Source organism: Aulostomus chinensis, chromosome 5, assembly GCF_037954235.1.
Source record: "Aulostomus chinensis isolate RoL2024-O1b breed Wild chromosome 5, RoL_Achi_v1.0, whole genome shotgun sequence".
NCBI classification, from domain to species: Eukaryota; Metazoa; Chordata; class Actinopteri; order Syngnathiformes; family Aulostomidae; genus Aulostomus; species Aulostomus chinensis.
In genome coordinates, this window is record NC_141324.1 from 19,856,429 (window position 1) to 19,878,900 (window position 22,472).

General features: G+C 42.9%; 1 protein-coding gene across 2 annotated transcripts in view; it reads left to right on the top strand.

Annotated features, from left to right (window-relative positions):
• phlpp1 (PH domain and leucine rich repeat protein phosphatase 1) overlaps positions 1–22,472 on the top strand; it is a 45,354-nt gene that overhangs the window by 13,796 nt on the left and 9,086 nt on the right. For both annotated transcript variants that reach the window (XM_086203760.1, XM_086203761.1), the window contains 5 exons: positions 14,784–14,980; positions 15,855–15,980; positions 16,822–16,970; positions 19,939–20,085; positions 21,819–22,046. In XM_086203760.1, coding sequence (XP_086059886.1) covers positions 14,784–14,980; positions 15,855–15,980; positions 16,822–16,970; positions 19,939–20,085; positions 21,819–22,046 — 847 coding nt within the window. The remainder of the gene's footprint in view (positions 1–14,783; positions 14,981–15,854; positions 15,981–16,821; positions 16,971–19,938; positions 20,086–21,818; positions 22,047–22,472) is intronic.

Sequence of the window (22,472 nt, forward strand, 5' to 3'; positions counted from 1 at the left end):
TCCATTCATCTGTACCTCCATGCCATTGAAGAAGGTGGAACTTTCTTTATATTCGGTCCAAATATCCACTGGGACATGAGGATAAATAGGTCAAAGGTCATGGTTACCTCACATTTATGCAATTCCATTCCTGTTAATTGGATATCTCAGTAACACACTGAGGGAATATCTGCAAATTTGGCAGTAACACCTATCTCAGAAACACCTTCAGATATAATACAAATACAAGATTACAAATATACGATTTTAGTGGTCAAGGGTCACTTTGACAGGCAGACATCATGGAGGCGTAAACAGCAATGCAGTATCTCCAGTTAATTTCCGCTATATTCCAAAGATTACGCCTGAATAACTCGAAGTTGTTAGAATTTGCAGATCATCACTTCATGAATCAGGAAAGTAGATTATTTATGCAGTGCTAACAATCATCAAATGTCATGGAATCACATCTCTCTTATTATTGTGGCACAAATAGTCCAGCTGATTATCCTTTGCTCTTTTGCAACCTTTAAATTCTCACCCTCTTAATGGCCGTCCGGAGTATTTATGATGCAGCTATTGAGAGGTAAACACGTCGGGAAGCCTTGAATAATGCCATTATTGGCAATAACTATGTGAAAGCATGAGGGGAATGAAAAGGAGAGGAAGAGTGAGGTAGGAATAAAAAAAACAAAAAACGACCTGCCTCGATTCTATGAGGGACAGCCATTATTTATGCAGTGGTACAAATGAAGAGGGGAAACCCAGGGCGACAAACAGGCGGGACTCCTAGCAATTAATCACTGACACACGTAAACACACACATTAACGGAGGTGTGTGCGTTCACATGCCTGCGCCTCAATCAGCTGTAACCTTTAGCGCTACAGCAAACGTTCACTGGCTTACCAATTAGCTTCTCATCTCGCCTCTTTAGCGTGCGTGTCAGAGGGAGGTGTTGTCAGACCACGCTGCTCTCCCTTCATCCCCGGCTCTCACGTTTCACCCTCCCCTGATGAACTTCCCAGGGGGGTTGAATGCCAGGTAGGTAAGCTTAAACCTCTGTGTCTGGGAGGGGGTCATTGTACTGGTGCTTAAGACAACAATACCTCACTCCTTACTCCTTTCCCGTGCGTCTAAAAGCCCCCCTAAACTGTATAAGGCACGGCTCTACGTATATCAGGGCTGTATAGAAGTGCTGCAGAGACAGGCTGTAGCCGTACTCGGGCCATTAGCAAGTGCTGCGTGACAGAATGCGGAGGCTGAAGTGACACAGTGATGCTGCTGATGAGAAACTGCCGATGAGTGATGAGATAATATTGAGAAACTTTCTTACATGATTGGATTTCAGCTTTAAAAGTATACTGATATATTTCACCAAGCCAAAAGCTCACCCTTCTGGAGCAGAATTTTGAACATGATCAAACGAGAATGGCGCTGATTTTCTTTATTTAATCAACTAATCACTCAGCCAGTTTCTCATTGGTCGGATGATTGATTGTCTGATCAGCAGCGGTCCGATGCAACTCCCAGGGTTTTGCATAACGTGCAAGAGGCATAAATGTGGTTTCTGATATTGCGTAAAACATTTAATCTATGAGTAAAATAACTGTCAGTGAAAAAAATCTTTCTATTCACACATCAACTACTTGTTTCAGCACTAAAGTGGAGTTGTGATGATCCATGATGAGTCATGCTTGGTATCAGTGTTTTCCATACGGCGTGATGTGACGCTCAAAAAGGGAATGGATTCCTCAATATGTGTCTAGTTTAAGCAAGACGTTTGTCTGCTCCTTGGATTTGCTTGTGACTTAAGAGGTGGCTGCAGTGTTTGTGCCATTCTTTGTGTTTGTGTGTGTGTGTGTGTGTGTTTGTTCAAGGCTGATTATGTGTCCTCATGTGTTAGTGAGAGAGCTGTAAGGCGAGTGCTGCATCATTCATGAGTGTGTGCCACCCTGTGCTGGGATTGCAGTGACCCGTAGCTGTTGACAGTGTATCCTTGAGCATGATGGCACAGGCTGTGCTGAGGACACACTGCAGGGACCGCTGGCATGTGGTGGGTGTGTGGGTGGGGCTTAGGGATGGGTGTGCCAATCCAGGGGTTAGAGAGGAAGCTGTGAATACAAAGCAGGGCTGAGTAGGGCTTTAACAATATGAAATACATCATCGTTATTCATTTGAAAGTTCTGTTTTTCCCCTCACTTGGTCTTTGAGGAGATGAAAGGTTTGTCAGCCACAGATCTGTCTCCTCGAGCCTCTGTATGGTGCTCATGCACACTTACCTAGGGTGGAGACAAAGCGAGATATTTAAAATCGGATGAAAGAGCTCAGGTTTGTGAGGTAGAAATGATTGCTTATTTCAAGGGCCGGCCCAAGAAACCCCTCAGACTTTACATGAGAACAGAGGAAAGGAGGGAGAGGAGAAGGTTTAGGGAGTGTGGATGACAGCTAGGGATGTTAAAGCCTCACATTTTACTCTCCAGGGAAAGGAGGGGAAAATGAAAAAAAATCTGATCAGTGGAGACATTCCTTCCTTGCCCTCTGAAACATTAAAATATGCACACACACATACAGAACCTTTCTGTGTGTCTGTGTGTGTGAGAGTGAGAAAGAGAGAGAGAGAGAGAGAGAGTGAGCAAGCAAGACAGACATTACATAACTGGACACTGCCTCCTGCCAGTTTACTATCACCCAACAGTACCTCAGTTCACACGTGTGCACCGTTGCTTTGGTTTACATGAGTGAAAGCGCTGCCTCTTGTTTGTGTTCATGACCTGTTGGTAATTCATTATTTTACCAGTACGGAACAGCCAGCTTCGTCCACACAGTGGAACAATTTGATCAAACATTAGAAGTAAATGTACATGGAAAAGTATTACATAAACTCTGGTGAGGGTTTGACAATGAATACATCTGACCTTTTGCTGGCAAGATAGAAGACGTTCTCAGGAAGTGAGTGAGATATCCGGGTTTTAAATTCAACACTGTGATGCCTTGTCATATTAGAAACCTTATACTTATTTACAAATCTCACAGCAGAGTTATTTCACTGTAACAAGGGGCCTGATTTTCAGACGGAGCTGATATCTTTACATACGTACCCTCGACAAAATGCGTCGCCTCATTTTTAGAACTGTTATTTCATTTGAAAAGTGGCATAAGATAAAAATGAATAGCCATATCATGCCAACTACTAAATTTCATCTCAATTCCAACACAAGTTGTAATGTAGCTCAAACAAGTAATTACATTGTTACGAAATTAAGTCACGCCATTTGAGCCATTTTGCTTATAACTCTGACAGTTCTTAGCTGGCCTCATCACAGCATTTCCTGTAAACATTTAGAACCATCTTTCTTGTTTAAGACCTTTGCTGCATCACAGCCACACAGATCAGAGTTGGAAGGCTTCAAGTTCACAGGACAAGCAAAAGCCGAAAGTTCCTGGAAATGAATGGTTCCCAGAAACGAACGACTCCTCAGGCACATGTAGAAAATGATGTAGTTTACATTCCATATGAGCAATCTGTTGGTTTGAAGGATTTATTATGCCAAGAATGGCAATTACTGATGGCAGATCTTTGGGTTTCAAGTTGAAAGTAAGCTGGGTCTGGAGGAGACTTTTATTTCGAGCAGCCGTTCATCAGTAGGCTTGTTTGAATTTGCCAGGATGTACCTGTTTTTATCATATTTTATAAACCAAGTACATTCAGTTCCTGAGAAGACCCGTCTCACAGGCCAGTCATCAGTCTGACAACACTAGTTCAAAAAGTTTTTAAATTATAGTTTAAATTATAGTAGGATTTCATCCCTGGCTAGATTTGGCAATGTTACAGGACATGTTTTCTGGTCCTGATCCTGATCCAAGTCATTTAATATTAGGTGTCTGAGTTTATGTAATATTTATCTGGCACTTTGAGCAGTCTAGCCGGTCTTTGGCAAACATTTCTCCAAACCCACTAAATGCAAATCCATGTCCTGTTTCAAAACTATTAAATTGATGTATGAATAAAAGTTTAACAGCAGGATGTGACTCACTAATTGCTTGAGAGTAGATTATCACTTTGTTGAAGTTGTTGGAACTGCAGAAATATTCAGTGCACTTGCTAATGAGCAGCACTTAGCAGAGTGGATCATCTTCCCTTGCAAATGATCTTTGAGGACGAACCTGACAACAACCACGCTTAATTTTTTCTCATGATCAAATCACTCAGAAGTTTAGAGAGATGAACACCCTGAGCATAATTAGAACCTATAAAATTCATGATCAGAAGCAGAAAATTAAGGTTCTGAATCCTTTTTTACTCATCACTTTGACCCAGCAGTGGGATCTTTGCTCTCTAGGTTGATGTAAAGGAGAACAGCATCGGAACACAGTGATGGATTTGAGTTCTAAATGCAACTACAGCATTGTAGACAGTTTGCATGTCCGTAAAACTCCAACAATGCTTTGTCTGCCTGCAACATGAGTACGCTGCTAAAGCTAAAGGTGCTCACTACAATAGACGTGGGTTATTTTAAAACAGGTGTGAAAATACTAACTTTTCTATGTATGCCTCACGTAGATGCTTCAGAATAATCTATTTATTCATGCATTAATTCAGATGTACTCATAGTTACACCCCAATCTTTAAAGGGCTCTTGATTGTCTAGTTCGTTTGATAAATGTGATCAGTCCACACTGTACCCAAGCGCAGTTTAAGCGTAGTAATTTTTTAGCCCTGTCATGGTTGGAAGAGATGAGCTTCAGCACAGTTGCTTGTGCATAAGTCCTGAATGTTGGCAACGGCCTGATGTGTCACAGACATGCATACATCTTGCTATTGACCTTCAGATAGGCATGAGAGTATTGTTTGTTTTTCACTTTGTTGATCAAAGTAGAGAACCTACAGTCTGGGGTGCAAACTTTCACTGAAGTGTGTACAGTAGAGCCTGCTGTCACAATAATACTTCCATCCCGTGCTGAATAAGTCCTGACCTGCGGGATTCCTGACCAAATATCGGGCTCTAGCGTACGTGTACAGCTCAGTGATGATGTAAGCGAGCTCAGGCCAGGTCGGGCCCGGGGCAGTTTTGAGCGCAGGCCAATGGGGGAGTGGGGAGCTTCAGTGTTGTACAAGGCAGCAGGGGCTGGTGTGAATGTGCCCTAACATTCAGATGACAACTTTGTCTTATGTTGTCCCATGAGAATTGAAAATAAGAGCCAAGTTGTACTGAGCTGTAATTATGAGCATTCATGCATGAATTTCTACTATTATATAATATCTAATTTTGTCGTCTAATGTGGGGTTTTCAATGCTTTGTGGCATTTTAATGCTGTGGTTTACAGCATTAGCTCACCTAGGCTTACAGCACTTTTCCCTGGTGAGGCTGTCTGACTCAGTCTGACTGTTTTGTTTTTTTTTGTCTCTATCTTAAATGTGTCTGCCTGACCTCACCTTGCTGTCTATCTTCCCTTCATCATTAGATATTCTCTTTCCTCTCATGTCATCCCTCTCTTGCCATACATCAGTATAGCTCATTATGGACCCTTGTCGTTTCCCACCATACTCCAGGATATTCACTTTAAATACACACTATCGCCCTCATACATACTAAATAATTAATTTGCTGGCTCTGCGCACACTCACAACCTTGCAGTCATACTCAGATTTAAGCCCATGCATTCCATTAATATGTCATATGCATACAAATATTGTACGCATGTGTAAACACACTTTTAGTCCACGATGGCGACATCATTTTCCTCTCAAACAGGGGAAGGAAAACAATACCCACAGCTCTTATGTGTGTGTTGAACTAGCTGTTCAGTGGGCTCGTGTTTTCCAATGTAAGGTTACGTAACACACACACACACACACACACACACACACACACACATAACAGCAGCGGGAGTGGAGCTAGGAAGAGAGGGTGGTGGGGAGAGAGAAAGAGAGCAGGAGAGAGAGAGGGGGGCCACACATCCATGTACGTCAGCATTCCACCCTCCGACTGACTGAGGGAATCACAAGGGAGAATCTTCTGTATCACACGCGCTGATAACTGCTATTGGAGGCATTCATTTCTCCTCTCTGTCCAGTGCATCTGGGTCTATTTTTAGCAGTTATTGATTAAATTGCATGATGAAGCATGTTCCTAGTCTAGCGGTGGTGTGAAGGACAGTGCTGCTGATATAAATGCCGCAATCGCTTTCCCTCTCATATAAAGTAGTCATTTATTTATTGATTTATAGCTGCACACTGTGATTTGTTAACCTCCTATGGGTCCTTTTTTCCTCCGCCGTTGCTCTTGTATTGCGGCTGTCAAGTGTAAGATATACCAAAGCATTGTTTCTGCCTCTCTGCATAAACAGAAAATGTGTGTTAGAGTATTTTGACTGTATTATAAATGCAGAAGGCCAACTCACTGTGCAAGTGGGTCAAACTACAAAAATAGAGGATAATTCAGTATTACAGAACACTACAAATCCTCCTTCAGGACACCCCCCTGTCTTGATGTGTTCCCACACTGCCCCCTCAGGTGGTGCTTGGTAATGCATTGACCTGATAACTGGAGTTGTACTACAGCAGAGGGCTGTTTAGTTCCTGCCTCCCCAGGGGCCAAAGGGTAATAATGGTTTGATGGGGAAGATATTGCAGGCTGTGACCTCATTTGGATTCAGGATATGTTTCACTGGACTGGGAGAGATAGGTGTGTGTGTGTGTGTGTGTGTGTGTGTGTGTGTGTGTGTGTGTGTGTGTGTGTGTGTGTGTGTGTGTGTGTGTGTGTGTGTGTGTGTGTGCGTGCGTGCGTGTGTGTGTGTGTGAGAGTGTGTTTCTGATTGCGTCCTTGCTGGTGACATGCTTAAGAGAGATGAGCCAACAGAGTTTGAGGGCATCCATCAAACTATTAATTATCCACTTCAGTCTCTCTGCGGGTGTGGAGGGAGCTCAGGGTCACCTGTGACCGGAAAACATTTGTCTCAGTAGCCCCGACTCCTTCATGTTACCTCACGGTGGAAAAAAGTGGGGAAACAAGAAGAAGAAACACCTCAGCTGAGATGGCTGTTGAAGGATATTTAGCCTTTGACAGTAGACCAAAACAATGTCACTCAGCTTTTCCAAAAAGGATTGGGGGAGGGGGGGGGGCTTGATACACACACACACACACACACCTCATCCTGAATCCTTTAGTTAGTTTACTCCACATATTTAAAATTCTGTTCCATAACTGCGCTCCCTTCTGAAAAATCCCATATACCCAGACATGTGACTTAAAATTCACAACACTTAAATCACATTTGCCTCATTAATTACAGAGATAATAAAAGCAAGTCTCCTGTGAGCTCAGCTTTCTAATCAACTGTTGTGGTGTCTGTTTAAACAATGCGATGAGTTAATGTTTGATCAGGGTTCCACCCTTCACTATGTGCGGTGTGGTGGCATCTTTGAGTCGACTTTGCTTTCGATGAAGGCAGTTGAGTCATGGTTGTATTAGGAAAGAATACAATCGTCCTTGAGCCATCAGAAATGTATTCAAACCTATGTCTGAGATTTAGGACTCATTTCCTCTGTACTGTATTAGCTTGCTAACACTTGCAAATGCACACACTTGCATGACTCGAAGGTAGAGCGGCTGTCTAGCCACCAAAGTGTCGCTGGTCCGAGCCTCACTTCCCCTGGTGACCATGTCAAAGTGTCCTTGAGCAAGATACTGAGCCCCTAATTGCTCCTGATGGCCCTGCGATGGACTGGCGACCCATCCAGGGTGAACCCTGCCTCTCACCCAATGTCATCTGGGATGGATGGATGGATGGACACCTGCAAACTGGCTGATGGGAAGTTTACAATCATTTGGTCCTAAAAGAGACTAAATATTCCATATGTATTGTAGCCCAAGAACACCGGCTAGCTGAGTTCTTTACAGTTTGTTATTGTTTTGATATTTTGACAGTTGAAATTTTAATGTTAGATTCTCCATCCTAGTAGTCAAAATAATAAAAGTTTGTAGAATAGAAACCCCTATCAAGCTTTTTTTTTTTTAAGTGAGGACAATATTGCTGTCCCAGCATGGTGAACATGTTCAACATGAAAAAGCACACGTGCCATCACACAGAGATAAGGTCTGATCTTATTTCCCATACAAACGTGTTCCTTATCTTTGTGTCACTTCTACACATAGGACAGCTTGACACATTTCACACATCAGCACCTCCAGCAGTCCCAGAGGGAGAGGCAAACGCACTCTACCTCTGTGGACCCATTTGTGTACAGAACATCTGGGAACTTCTAAAGGGATGTTTTCTTGATTAAGAAGCTACTAATTAAAGATCATTCATTTAGTAAACAGCCTGGAGACTTTTTTCCGGAAAGTCTTTGCATGGTGTGTTTTCCTCTGCTGCACCATCAGGATTTAACATCGGGATGCGGAGAGGGGAGTAAAGATAGTTACAGTAGGAGCAGCCCATCACCTGCGGTGGTCTTTGTCACCTTCCAGAAAAGACTGCTGGCTTAACACAGCATGTCACTTTGTATCTGAGTAATCACCTCCAGTCATCCACTAAGAGGAGAGAGTGGGAGAAATGAATAGAGTGTAGGGATTGAGGTATAGCTGATGAGATGCAGGGGGGAAAAATCCATTCCTCTACTCCAAACACACACCTTTTGATGCATTGTGACATTTTGTGTGTGTGTATGTATGTACATACATACATACATACACACCCACACATATATACATACACATACATACATATATATATATATATATATATATATATATATATATATATACACACACAGTGTGTATATATATATATATATATATATATATATATATATACACACAGTGTGTATATATATATATATATATATATATATATATATATATACACACAGTGTGTATATATATATATATATACACACAGTGTGTATATATATATATATATATATATACACACAGTGTGTATATATATATATATATATATATATATATATATACACACAGTGTGTATATATATATATATATATATATATATATACACACAGTGTATATATATACGTGTGTATTTGTGTGTGTGTGTGTGTGTGTGTGTGTGTGTGTGTGTGTGTGTGTGTGTGTGTGTGTGTGTTGTAACAGAAGGATGGTGCAGCTATTTGTGTCACAGAGTAACAGCTGGACTATCTTCCTTCCAGTTTATAAGTTAATATCTCCGTCATGGTGCATATTATTAGCCTGATTTTATCTACACTTTATAGATGAGTCCTTTTAATAAGATCTCATAGCTGATTGAATTATTTACCAATGAAGAACTGATGGTGCACATATAGGACACAGGCTTAGAAGTATTTATAAGTATACCACATCTGTCACCGCCTATAGAATAAGCACGTGTGTGTCGACGCGTGCTAGGCTATGACTTATGTGGGTCACCGATGCCCTATGGTGCAGCATGCCCAGTTGTGTAGTGGAGGTGTGGTGATGTCAGGTTGCATTTAGCAGAGCAGGAGGATTAACCAGAGATGTGTCCTTGTTATTACTGAGAAGCTCCAGAAAAAAAGGTGGGTTTAATGTGTAGATGAATGGAGAGTGGTTGGCCTTGGGTGCTGGTCACTAACAATGATAAATAAGGCCAGTGGGGCATCTGGGAGACGATGCTGGAGACACGTTAGCAAAGATATTTAGCAACCAGTGCTTTCCTGCTAAATGCTAAATACATATCCCTGCTGAAGTTGCTAGTAGCTGCTGTTGCACGTCTGCACATCATTCTAAATTTATAGCAAATACATTTTCAACTGCCTTTAAGTTTTTGTATAGAGAATGCACAGATTTGACTAGGAATGTGCTAGCGGTTACCTTCTCACGAAAAGAGTTCCCTCTCTCTGTGGTTGTATCATTTCGAAAGCTTCCTACCTTGTAAATTACAAATGTACGTGGATTAAAATAGGAACAGCAAGGAGGAATTGATTATATATGTACAGTTAGTTGAACAGAGCTGTCAAAATGACCGGAGCCAAGTCTTACAACAATGATGACGTCACATCCACACAATGTTAGTTAGTAGTATATATATATACATACCTAAAACTTCAATTTATTGGTATTTTATTATTTTTTTGGATAGTTGTAGCTTCCAATTTTGAGTTAATGTCATTTCTTTGTGCCGCAGCCCCCAATTTGTTTCCACTTTCTGTTTGTGTTCTTTCTGTTCTGTCCGTGTTCTGACCCGCGAAAGTGAGACTGGAGACTGAGGAGCTCCCTTATTGGTCTGTGTGTGTGTGTGTGTGTGTGTGTGTGTGTGTGTGTGTGTGTGTGTGTGTGTGTGTGTGTGTGTGTGTGTGTGTGTGTGTATTTTCGGTAGTATTGGAACTGAGTGCACAGGGGAAAAACACTCTTCCTGATCTTGGGTGAAAGGAAGGAAGCCATCTCCAGTAACACACACACACACATTGTCATGCTCTTGCTACTAGGTCTAGGAATAGACTGCACACGAGCAAAGCCTTCCTATTACTTCTAAATGCATGGCTATGCATCCTCCATAGATTATGGGATGACTGACCACCATGACTAACATCACCGCCGCTCAAAATATTTCTTGTGTAGGAGGTCTAAATGTTTGAAATAAACCAACTCTGACGATGCAGAGATGCAAGTCTTCCTTCTTCTACTTTGGATGAACATAGGGCTCCAGCTTTCCCCAGCCCTGTAAACAGGATGCTCACGTGAGAGACACTCCCATCACCCTGCTTCCTCCTCTGTTCAATCCCATAGCTGCACGTTTGCCACCATCCAGTCACACCGCATCATAGTGAGGTTGTAAACAGAAGCAACTTTTAAACTTTTCCTATCACACAAGCAGCCTTCTCAGGGTGGCTGTGCCATTTTTGGTCCATCAACTTCGAAGCGGGACAATTAGATGGGTGCACATTTGAAAATGGTTAATCATTGTCAGTGTGTGTGTGTGTGTGTGTGTGTGTATGTGGATGTCAGCAAGGTGAGGAGTAGGAGGAGGAATACGGTTGCCTGTGTTTGTGCATAATATGCTCGTGTAGGAGAGCGAGCATGTTCCAACAAAAGGCCTAAAAATAGGAATATGCCCATGTGACATATTGAGGCTAAAAGCTTGTGAATAATTTGTCTAATGCATCTCATACCCCCTTCCGAAGCTCAGTCATGAAAATATGCTCCCGCTGGTTACCTCAGCCTGCCAGGGAAGTTGGAAGGAGCTAACCAGCCTGTTCAGTCACACTTGTGATTTTTTTCTGTTACTAAGAAATCACATGGTTTTCTATGGAATTTGGTGGTAAGAAAGCTCTTAGTGGACAGACTTTGGCAGTGACCTAAACAGATCTCTAATGCTAACTCTATAATTATGCTGTTCCTCTTCCTTCCTTTTTTTTTTTTTTTACAGTTATCCTTTATTTTTTTCTTTTAGTGTTACATCATGATTATTCAAGTTTTGTATTTAGAAGCCTGAAGAGTTTTAGATACATGCATGCACTTCTAACACCTTCAGTTTTCTCTCCTTGTAAAGAAACTTTTTTGTATGGAAATTTGCTAACGTGCCCCCCCCCCAGAGCCAGCCAAGAAGATAAATGCCCGCCTCTCCTCTGTGTGTGCATTAGAGAGCCATAGAAACCAGCTTACTGCTGGTTAGCTGAGCATAATGAATACTAGTAGATGGGAAGTGTTAGCATACCTCTGTCAAAAGTTATCCCCCCATTAGATCTAGCAAGATAACTGCTGTTTGTTTATAATGTCACAACAAAGTGTGGCGTGTCCAACTCAGGATGTGGGTCAGCAACATCTGTTGGACAAATTCGACAATATTCTCTCTTTCTGTATTTAAACTGTGGACTGATAGCTGTCCAGCAAAGATTTTCTAAAATGAACTACAAAATATTTTGCTCCCTGCCAGCACATATTCACAATGACACAAATTTACCACTGAAACAATGAAAAACATTGAATTCTACTTTCCAACCCTGGAAAAAAAAGCTCCAGAAAGTGATTCGCTTTAATGAAAGAGAGGATATGTAACATTATGTTCAAGATTTCTCTTCCCCAGTTCATGGAAGGATAGAATCAAGAGAGATCTAGAATTAAAGATGGCTGTGATTTTAATACTGAATCTACGGGATCGTATTGGGTTTGCAGCTCTGCAAACTGTGAACTGCATTTAGTATTACAGGCATCGCCTCAAGGCAGGTTTGTTTATAGTCCTTCACTTAAAGGAGTAGGACACACTTTTTAACCACAACCGCCCACTTGTGTTAAACCGGGTGATAGGATTCCTTTGCTGTGTTGTATTGTCACAAAATATCCATGTGAATTTTCCAACTTATGTGGGATAAAGGTTACATTGTTGCTAGGAAGATCTTGACATATATGACTACAATCAACTCATCATATGTGAACAATGAAAATGAAGCTTCTTAATCTCCTTTTTTTACATTTCCCCTCTATTTCTCAGCAAACGGAATTCTTCAAAAATGCTTAAAACATCACTTCACCTAAAAAAAAAACTTAATTTCCCTTTCAATATTCACAGTTAGGCGACACCTCCCCCCGCATCACTTTTTGGTGAGTCTCATATAGAAGCCTCAATTTTTCACCTCGAATCCAACAGAGGAAAAACTCCTGTCCAACACATCAGTTTTCTAAACCCGAGCACATGACCTCCAGCTTTGATAGTCTCTGCTGCTTTACCTTACTAGTTAAGCCTAACTTCAGATTAACAATAGTTTGTCTTCACTCAGCATTTGGCCAAAGCAAATATCCTTTTACAAACTCGGCTATTGATTCTGTTGTAAACACAAGATTGAGTTTTAACACAGATGAAAGGTCAGTGCTCATTCTCAGTGCTGATGAAAAGAAATGAACCTCTGACTCTCAGACCAAGTGATTTCAGCCTTGTTTTAAAAATAATTAAAATGGGTTTGCATTGGCTTGACCTCCAGGTTAGTTGTAGCACACCGACGTCTGGTCAGAATGCTGTGAAGCGTCTGGAGGAGAGCAGTTGTGCAATACTCCACTGTGTAAGTCTCACACCCTGCGTGTAAAACACCTAAATCATTTAAAGCCATGCGAGCATGCACAAGTTTTCACATGCTTGCCCTACTAACGCCTTCTTTCTTTCGTTTCCCTCCCTCCACTTCCCTCCTGCTGACTCTGTGTGTTTAGATTGAGGTGAAAAATGTGTGAAAGAGTCAGAGCATGAGGGAGGCAGCAGGTTTACAGCCGGTCATGGAATGTGAGACATTTTCTAAAGCTATCTGACTCTCGGGAAAGTGAAGCTCCACAAATCAATCCTTGAATCTCCTGACGGGTTAAACGTGCTGTGAGCACCAAACATAAACCTATTGATGGGAAGCAGGAAAAAACACAGGCGGACGGGCAGATAGGGGGGGCAGCACACGCCAGCCTGGGGAGCTTTTTGCGGAGGTGGAGGTAGACAGAAAGCAGGTGGAGGTTTAGACAGAAAGATAAGGCAGCCTGGCTGTCAGAACGCTTGATAAGCACCCTGACTGTCAGGTTTGGCAGGCTGGTAGTGGAGCGAGGGAACAGGGCACAGAGGATAGGCCGACAGATGGGTTCAAATGAATAAAGGCAGCTGATATATTGTAATAGCATAATTTAGAGGAGGGGCACCTGCTATTGAATTTGAGACTACATTTAATGTAGAGCTGCACCAAATGCAATCGCAAAGTAGGACATCCAAGGCTGGCAGTGGTGCTGAATGTATTTAGATCTTACGCTAACCCAGCTTTGCTACGACACTGGCGAGAGCTGATCTGCTAACCACTGGAGCTGCACAGGGGCTCAGTGGTCTGTAGGACTGGGATGCTTATCTAGGGATTCGGTGTGATTCATTTGTACGAGACCACTGCCAGAGATTCCACAAAGAAGAGATTATTTAAGATTGTAAGTAAAGTGTGCACATAATAATGCAAGCCTTTAAATTCACACATTCACATCGGGATGTGTCATATCACGTGACAGAGCATCAGGAATCCTCCCCATTAGTTGTTGGTTGCTTTGTTGATTTTAGATGGACAAGTGTTATTTTTTTGGATCATTGTTTGTATGAGCATGTTTTGTTTTGTTTTTTTAATTGCCATTTGTATTTTTGATAGCAGAAAATACCACGGACTGTCATGACACACTTTTAAATCTATATCACCCAGTCACATAAAAATGTGAAACGCTTCTTTAGTAGCTAAAACGTACAACTGAATGAAACTGAGAAATGTCTTGAAGTAAACCAAAGTTGCAACTACAGCTGCTGATCTCGCCAGCACTCAACACGTTTCATTTTTAGATGATTTTTTTGTATCTGAGTTTGCTTGTTCTCCTCGTGCCTCTGTGGGGTTTCTCCTGTTTCTGCCACCATTGCAGACGTGTATGTTGGGACTTAATACTCCCGCCAGTGCCAAAGAACTGGAGTTGCTCCTCCCTAGAGGGAGGGGCCACATGTTGAGGTTACATTTCATTCTAATCTTTATGATTATGCTGCAAAATCACACGTGTCTGAGAGAATTTCTTCCTCTGGTATTTTAAGTGGCTGGCTACACAGGGAGATCATTTTGTCAGCCACGCAAATGTCACAACTCTTGGCGTTGTCTGCATATGTGTCCACTAACGACTCGGATATCTAAACAACTGTCAGATGGATTCCAGATCAGTTTATACAATCCCAGTCCCTCGACATTAAGTACTGCATCTTTGTTGTTGTGGAACTGTCTTGAAATGCCAAGATCAGTTGAAAATCAGTCGTAATATCACATCTGAGACCTAACTGCTCGTTTTTTTCTCTCTCGCTTTCCCAGGGAAGCCCCAAAACATCGAGAACTCTGAGCGGGTCCAGCTGTCCGGGACCTACAACGTGCGTAAAGGGAAACTCCAGCTCCCAGTAAACCGCTGGACCAGACGGCAGGTCATCCTTTGTGGCACCTGCCTCATCGTCTCCTCAGTCAAGGAGAGTCAGACGGGGAAGATGCACATTCTGCCGCTTATTGGAGGAAAAGTAAGTTTTGTTATTTTTATTTTAGTATTCTGGCCTTTAAATCATGAAACTCATAATCTCACATCACTGTAGTGACATTTAGGACCAAAATTAGTCTTCTAATCTGTCTCACATGTGTTCATGTGCGCTGGAGGACCGCACTTCACCTTCAACAACTGTCCTTTCTTGTAATATCCAGCAATGGCTGCTGCTTTGTTCATTTCAGCTCAAGGGCAAAAAGAAAAGGGTGCAAGCCAGATTTTACAAAGTCAAAATGGTTTCTGCAGGTTTATCCTTGTCTGTTTCTAATCTGGAGTCAAGACATGATATCAGGTTTAGTTTGATGAATTACTCAAGAAAGCCCAGTGCCTTTTTTCTCTCCGTGCTTTGTAAAAACGACCTTTATCTGTTTATTGCTTTATGGATCTGTGTAGCTGCAAGAGAACACTCCTGAAAATCCTTGTCTGCCTCACACAATGGGCTTTCCAAATCATGGCAAACATACACACGCACGTACACACACAGACAACACATGAACTCCGGTGAAGTGTTCACCCACACCAAGCCTCTGCCTGTGTGTGTGAAGAGTTTGTGTTTGCATGACGGTATTCAAAAACAGGCACACACAACTCATCTCGTGCTTGAGAGTGTGTGACTCTGTGTGTCTAAGATGCAGTTTTACATTTGTCTTCACTCATGTCACATACATGTGTTGATGACATGATCGCGCGTGCTTTACATTCACGCTTCTTCTAGTTGACTGAAGTGTTGTACCCTGGAGCCACAAAGCAGTTCAGAATAAATGTACACTGTTGCGTTTCTCTTGTTTATTGTTGTCATTGTTTTAAGGTGCTTGCACAGTGTCGCTAATGTCGCTCTTGTTTCTTTCCTGCAGGTGGAGGAGGTGAAAAAGCACAATCACTGTTTGGCCTTCAGCTCCGCGGGGCCTCAGAGCCAAACCTACTACGTCAGCTTTGACAGCTTCACGGAGCACCTGCGTTGGCATCGACACGCTGCCAAGGTACAGCGTGTGCAGGTGTATGGGGATTTACAGAAAGAAAAAAGTGTGTGTGTGTGTGTGTGTGTGTGTGTGTGTGTGTGTGTGTGTGTGTGTGTGTGCTGGGGGGGGGGGGGCAAGCATATGCTTCCCAGTGCTGCTTTCAGGTCAGCGGCATTGTAAATCAGAACATGTGTGAAAATATAAACCTAGCACCATCCTGTTGTTGTAAAGCTCAGTAGCTTGGACCTATTTTACCACTGTCAGCTGTTTAGTGTCTAACTCAAGTGTTGTTGGGCGCAGCTCTCTCTCTCTCTCGCTCTCTCTCTCTCTCTGTCGTTCTCTCATTTGAACTCAAGTAGGCCATAGCCAGAAAACCTCTTTTCTAAATATTAACAGGGACATGCATGTCAGCAGCACCCACAGGGCCACTCAGAATAGAAGCCTGGATAGAAGCAGCACGTGCTCCAGTGTCGACTGCTGAGCCACTAGCTAACTGTTGCTTCTCTTCCCCATGCCGACTTTCCACTTCACACAGCAGCCTCTGCATGTGTGTACTCAACTAGCGCACATGCAATTAACTAGATTACATGATGATGTAATGCATAATGTTGGGTCAGTGGCGTGAAACTAACCTGCTAGACTTTCCCTTAGTTCTGCTGTAATCCTAAGAAGATTGGCCATTGAATGACATTTGACCCCTTAGCAACAGACTGCGTACACACACACACACACACACACACACACACACACATAAACACAAACACAAACACATACACACGCTCACACCAGTGAAGTCTTGTGTAGTAGAGCTAATCCCGTTTAACTCTTCTTTTTTTCCCTGCTCCTCCCCACCTCCATCTAGATGGTGTCCCAAAGGATCAACTCAGTCGATCTGTCCTGCTGCAGCTTGGAGCAACTTCCTCCCAACCTCTTCTACAGCCACGATCTCACCCATCTCAACCTTAAACACAACTTCCTGCCCGCGGACCAGTGGTTGCAGCAGCTGCAAAGGTACAAAACACCATTGTACAGAAGATAAACACGCCTTTGGCTTAACCACAATGAGGGAAGAGGAAGAACTAAGAAGGCTGTATTGGATCCGGGTTGCTGGGATACTCTCGTTTGAGCAAAATGAGACGAAGCTTAATATAATTTGGCCACAGTGTGAATTGGGCCACGCTGTCACTGAACACAGCGGGTCATGACTGACTAGCTCGGACTGCTTAGCATCGACCTGAGCAGTCTAGGACCGGGGCCATTGGCATATGGGGACCAAAGAGGCTAGCCAGGGCCATGCTGTACCAGGCTTGGCCAAATGAGCCCTGAGCCCAGAAGGGTAGATGCATCTGCAGGGAAGCTTTTAATGTGCCTGGCCTTCCTCACTCCCTCTCTCTGTGGGCACCATCTGCTGCGTGCTTATCATGGTTCCAGATTAAAGCCCACAGTCAAGATGTGTGTGTGTTGCTGTGCTCGCGCACGCATGTATCACATTCATATATACACTGGTACACTCGCACTCCTGCCAGAAAATGTTCAGCATTTAACTGAGTGAATTGTGTGAATGTCATGCCTATGTTGGAAGTGTTTGGAGAATGTGAGAGAGGGAGAGGGAGTAGCTTGCTTGTATGCTAAAGAAAAAAAGTGGCTGCAGGCTACAATTTGGGGTCAGTGCATCCACAGTCTTGATACAGTATGGCATTTGTTTTTGTTGTTTCACTTTAAGATGGCTGCGCTGACAGGAATGTGTGTTGCCGTGTGTATCCATGAGAAAAAATGTGAATGAGTAGAATTTTGTGCTGCTCCTCTACAGGCATTTTGAAAATCTAATTGTTTAAACAATCTAAAACAATATAAAACAGAGCAGCTGTGACAGATTCACAGCTCCCCTGCTGGTCAAACAGGGAAACATCCATTTCGCTGTGCCAGACCTAAGTAGGCTCATCCGTGTTTGACCCAGCATGGTGGCAAAAAAGGTCAGTAATGAGAAAGAGATGAATAGTTAGCTGGAAAAGCGAGAGTTGATACTCGCTTTGACCTGAGTGTATGAATTCAGACTCCTCCAGGAACGTGGGTGTGTTGTGGTTTGGGCAGTTTTGTGAGACTCTGTTTTTGTTTCAATACAAACACCGGTTGCGTCTGACATCTAACACGGGTTCACAGAGCTGCTTTGTATTTTTCCAAGAGGAATGGAATGAGTGAACCTGCCACATGCTTCGTCTCCTCACTCTCTTTTCTCTTTGGCCAAATACTAAGCGGTGGCTGATTTGCCGGCTCAGATATGCATAATCAGTTGTCTGGGATACAAGCTCTCTCGTCTGGCATGATTGGGACTGCCTTCCCAGCATGCATCTCTCCCTAAGAGAGGGAGAGGGAGAGGTCACCCCTGACTGAGGGAAATGGCTAATGTTCCATGCAAATGACTGTACCTTTGGCCTGGTTATTTACATATGCATGATATGTATGAGCAGGTTTTTAAGGGCATCAGTCTGAGTAGATGGGAGCAGGGAGGGAGGATTGACCGACTGGTGACAGATAATGGGTCCATGCACCAGTGTGGATACATGTAGCCAGTACTGATAATAGTACAGATACCAGAGCTTCATTTCTTGAATATTATCAATATTATTGTAGTCGATGACATCTTGTTAATGGTTGCGTCACAGGTCTGTTGTGAACCAGGGCTTTTGGAAGAGACTCTGGATCTGTACGTGCAACAGCACCATCACCCCGACATCCCTTCTGTGAATAAAGTCCTCCGATATGTGTGTTATTACAGTATTGGTATCCGATTCAGATATTCCTTAACCGATATCACATCTCTAAAAATGAGTGCTTATATCTAAAGAATTAAAACTGTATTCAAACTCCTTAATCTTCACCAGCTCATGTGGGAAATATCTGGCAGCCACTAGATTTAAATGGATGGCAACTCAATTCAATCTGAAACCATTTCTGTCACCCTGCAGCCGGTTTGAGTGTTTTCTTACTGATAATGACAAACGCTGTCGACTGTGACCTCAGTCTGGGTAAAGATACTGTTCATATCAGAATATTACTGTTGGTGTAAACATAGAAACTGTCAGACTCATTGATGAAGTGATGAATCGAATCAGTGCAGCTTTAGATACAGAAGATTAAAAAACCAGGTGAGGAGATGACATGACAGAAAACTAGAGCAAGAGTCTGTGGAGCCCAGCATTACTCAGCAGATTGCAGAGGTTGATTTAATGGTGGAATGACACAGACACGCCTGCGGGAGTCACCCTCCGCTGGAATTACTTGGCCACCCTGATCAATACCTCTGTTTGGGTTGCCTTTTTCTCCATCACTGAGATATTCCGTCCATGAAAAGTCAGTTAAATCCAGTAGGGCCTGCTTCAGTCTTCGCGTGTGTGTGTCCTTTGCCCTGCTTCACTTTCTTCCTTTAACCCCTCCTCCCCCTCCCCCCAGGGGCTTACCCATCTGAAGGTCACCCCTCTCTGCTATAGGACACCACTCCAAATGCCAGTGGTCAGTGTTTGAAAGAACAACACGGACGTCAGAACTGTAACTGTTTGCTCAACAATCAAATATGAAGGTTTAGTCTAACAAGTGAGGAAAAGACGGGAGAGTGGATGTGTGCAATGGAACTCCGTGTGACCACTTTTTATTAAATCATCATCATCAAAAGCGTCATCTGTGAATATGATGTATGTTCTTGCAGTATTGACTGTTCTTGATATTGACCAGATACAACTCTCTTCTCTTCTCTTTTTCCCTCTCTTCTCTTCTCCTCCCTTCTCTTCTCTTCTCTTCTCCTCTCTTCTCTTCCCTTCTCTTCTCTTCTCTTCTCTTCTCTTCTCTTCTCTTTTTCCCTCTCTTCTCTTCTCCTCTCTTCTCTTCTCTTCTCTTCTCTTCTCTTCTCTTCTCTTCTCTTCTCTTCTCTTCTCTTCTCTTTTTCCCTCTCTTCTCTTCTCTTCTTCTCATACACTACATTTAGATTTTCCCGTCTGCGGAGTCTGAACTTGTCCAACAACCACCTCGGCCAGTTCCCACTGGCCATCTGTGACATCCCCACCCTGACGGAGGTCAACCTCAGCTGCAACTACCTGGCCTCTGTCCCCGGCTCTGTGGGAGCCATGACCAAGTAGGTAGCAGGAGAAGTGGTAATATTTTGCTGTCTCCTCAAGCCTCCTATGGATGACCTCACAATGATGTTTCTCGTCTGTTCATTACTTCTCCGTGACTCCAGAAGTCCGAAAATACAGCCGCACTATAGTATAGAGAGACAACAGATGATTGCACGTACACCTGGATAAAGAAGACATAGATTATGCTGCACGATGCTTTCATAAACTGATATTTTGGATAGTGTTCAGTTGTTAGAATCTGGTCTCCATCAGCTTCAAGCTAAATATATATGACTGGTGTTTTCTGACTTCTGAAGTCACACCATGAAGTCATGCAGTGGAGAAAAAAACCCTCTCTGAGAGTTCACTGTGAGTTCTTGGAAGGTAAATTACACTTTTTGGGTGATGTAACGCTTTAATCTTGAGTAAATCTGAAGCGTGAACATGTCTGCTTCAGTGGTTCAGGCACATCAGAGCGCCGTTCAGTGTTGCCGTCATTGTTTTTCTATTGTGGGTTTTTCTGCTGGACTCTGCATGTTGCTTTGTCATGTCCCTCCATGTGTCATGTTGGTCCCTGTCCAACTTCTTCACTTGCACCAAATGCTGGGAAACCAGTGAACCTTTGCTCAACCCTTTTTTTGCCAGCTTGAGTGTCAGAAGTTTACATAGACTAATGTGGCGGTTACCTAGCAACAAGCACACAGCATAATAACCGCCGCAGTGTACTCTACTAGTTTCAACACGTGAGCAAACAACAGCACAACTTGCACAGATCCTTTAGTGGAGCTTGTCTGTCAGATTTTGCCTCATCATGGCTCTCGTCTGCTCACTTCCCGTCAGATTAGTGGAGTTTTACCATCTTGTATCTTTGCACACACCCCTGCTTTTCTCTTGAGAACCACAGAGCAGCAATCCACGCAAGAAGTCACACCAGAATCAATGAGTAAAAATAAGATTAGTCAGAACTGAAGAAGCTTATTGGATGAGAGGCGAAACGTCTTCACCTACAAGAGGATTTAGTCCAGTTGCCGAGTTTGATCATTTTTTGAGGAAGATTAGTCAACTTCTAAAGATCTGTTGGTGCTACCGTTTTAACTTTGGTCATTCGGCGTTGAAGCTTAAGTTTGGTTTCACCCTCCAAACAAACACCAGAACCACCAGCTGAGAATTGATGTACGTTTTAATTGCTAAAGACGTAATCTGACTTTGCTCACTGACAGTTTTGATTTCATAGGAATGCAGCTGTTTCTCACTCTCAACAGGTTGAAAACTTTAATTTATTTATCCATCCTGACGAGATGGAATATTGCACCAAAACAACCTTTGGTGACTTTTGATGACACTTAACAAAGAAGAAACACGTGTTCCCCCTTCACTTACATTAGATGTGCATTACTGACCATACAAGGCCCCGGCTCTTGTTATGAGACAACCTTGAAAACCCTTTAAGGGAGTAATGTATTACCTGGGGTTGGGCAGCCTGGACAGGAGATGTGCTTCCAACTCATTTAAAAAACAAAAAGTGTAGGTATGTGAGCAGGACCAGAGCAAGATGAGAAGATAATCTGCTGGAATGATCTGGTATGTCTGTAAATTCCTCAAGTGGCCAGTAGGGCATTTCTGCTGTTACTGCCATCTGCTGGACATTCACTGTGAATAATAGGGAGCATTTCATTATCTAGGGTGATGTGCAAATATAGACTTGAGAGCTAAGTGGTTATTAACCCATCTCCTGTATTTCATTTCCCAGTTTACAGACGTTCCTGTTGGATGGCAACAGTCTAGACGAGCTACCCACTGAGCTCGGTTCCCTCCAGCGGCTCACTTACTTGGGCCTTTCCTTCAACCAGTTCAGCCATGTGCCCCAGGTGCTAGAGCGCTTGGTTTCCATGGAGAAGCTGTGCATGGCTGGCAATAACCTAGAAACGCTCACCTTGCAGAATTTCAGACTCCTCCGAGTCAAACACATTGATCTAAGGTATGACAGTCAATTCAACATGTAAAAAAAAAAAAAAAAATCAGAATAAATAAATGATGAGGTTTGGTTTAATGATTGACCTTTGACTAGCTGTTGCCTGTAGTCCAGGTCACGTATGTCCTAAGCGATGCACTGTACCACACGTGTTATGCCACTAATGACAGAAACAAAAGCAGTGAAAGGAAGCCAAAAGAGGAGCAGCCGGCCCGACAGCACGCAGTCAGCGAATCATTTGCTCGTAGCGGCTCCATCGGGTGTTTTCCCGAAGTTTGCAAAAGTACATAGCTGCAGTGACTTGCACTATTTTGCAGTTAATACGTCACTCTTTGTAACTTTTCTGTGACGGGGTCAGTAAATAAAACAAACAAAACATTTTTCCATCATTCTCACTTGTTGTGTATCACAGCGTCTCACGAGGATGTGTTC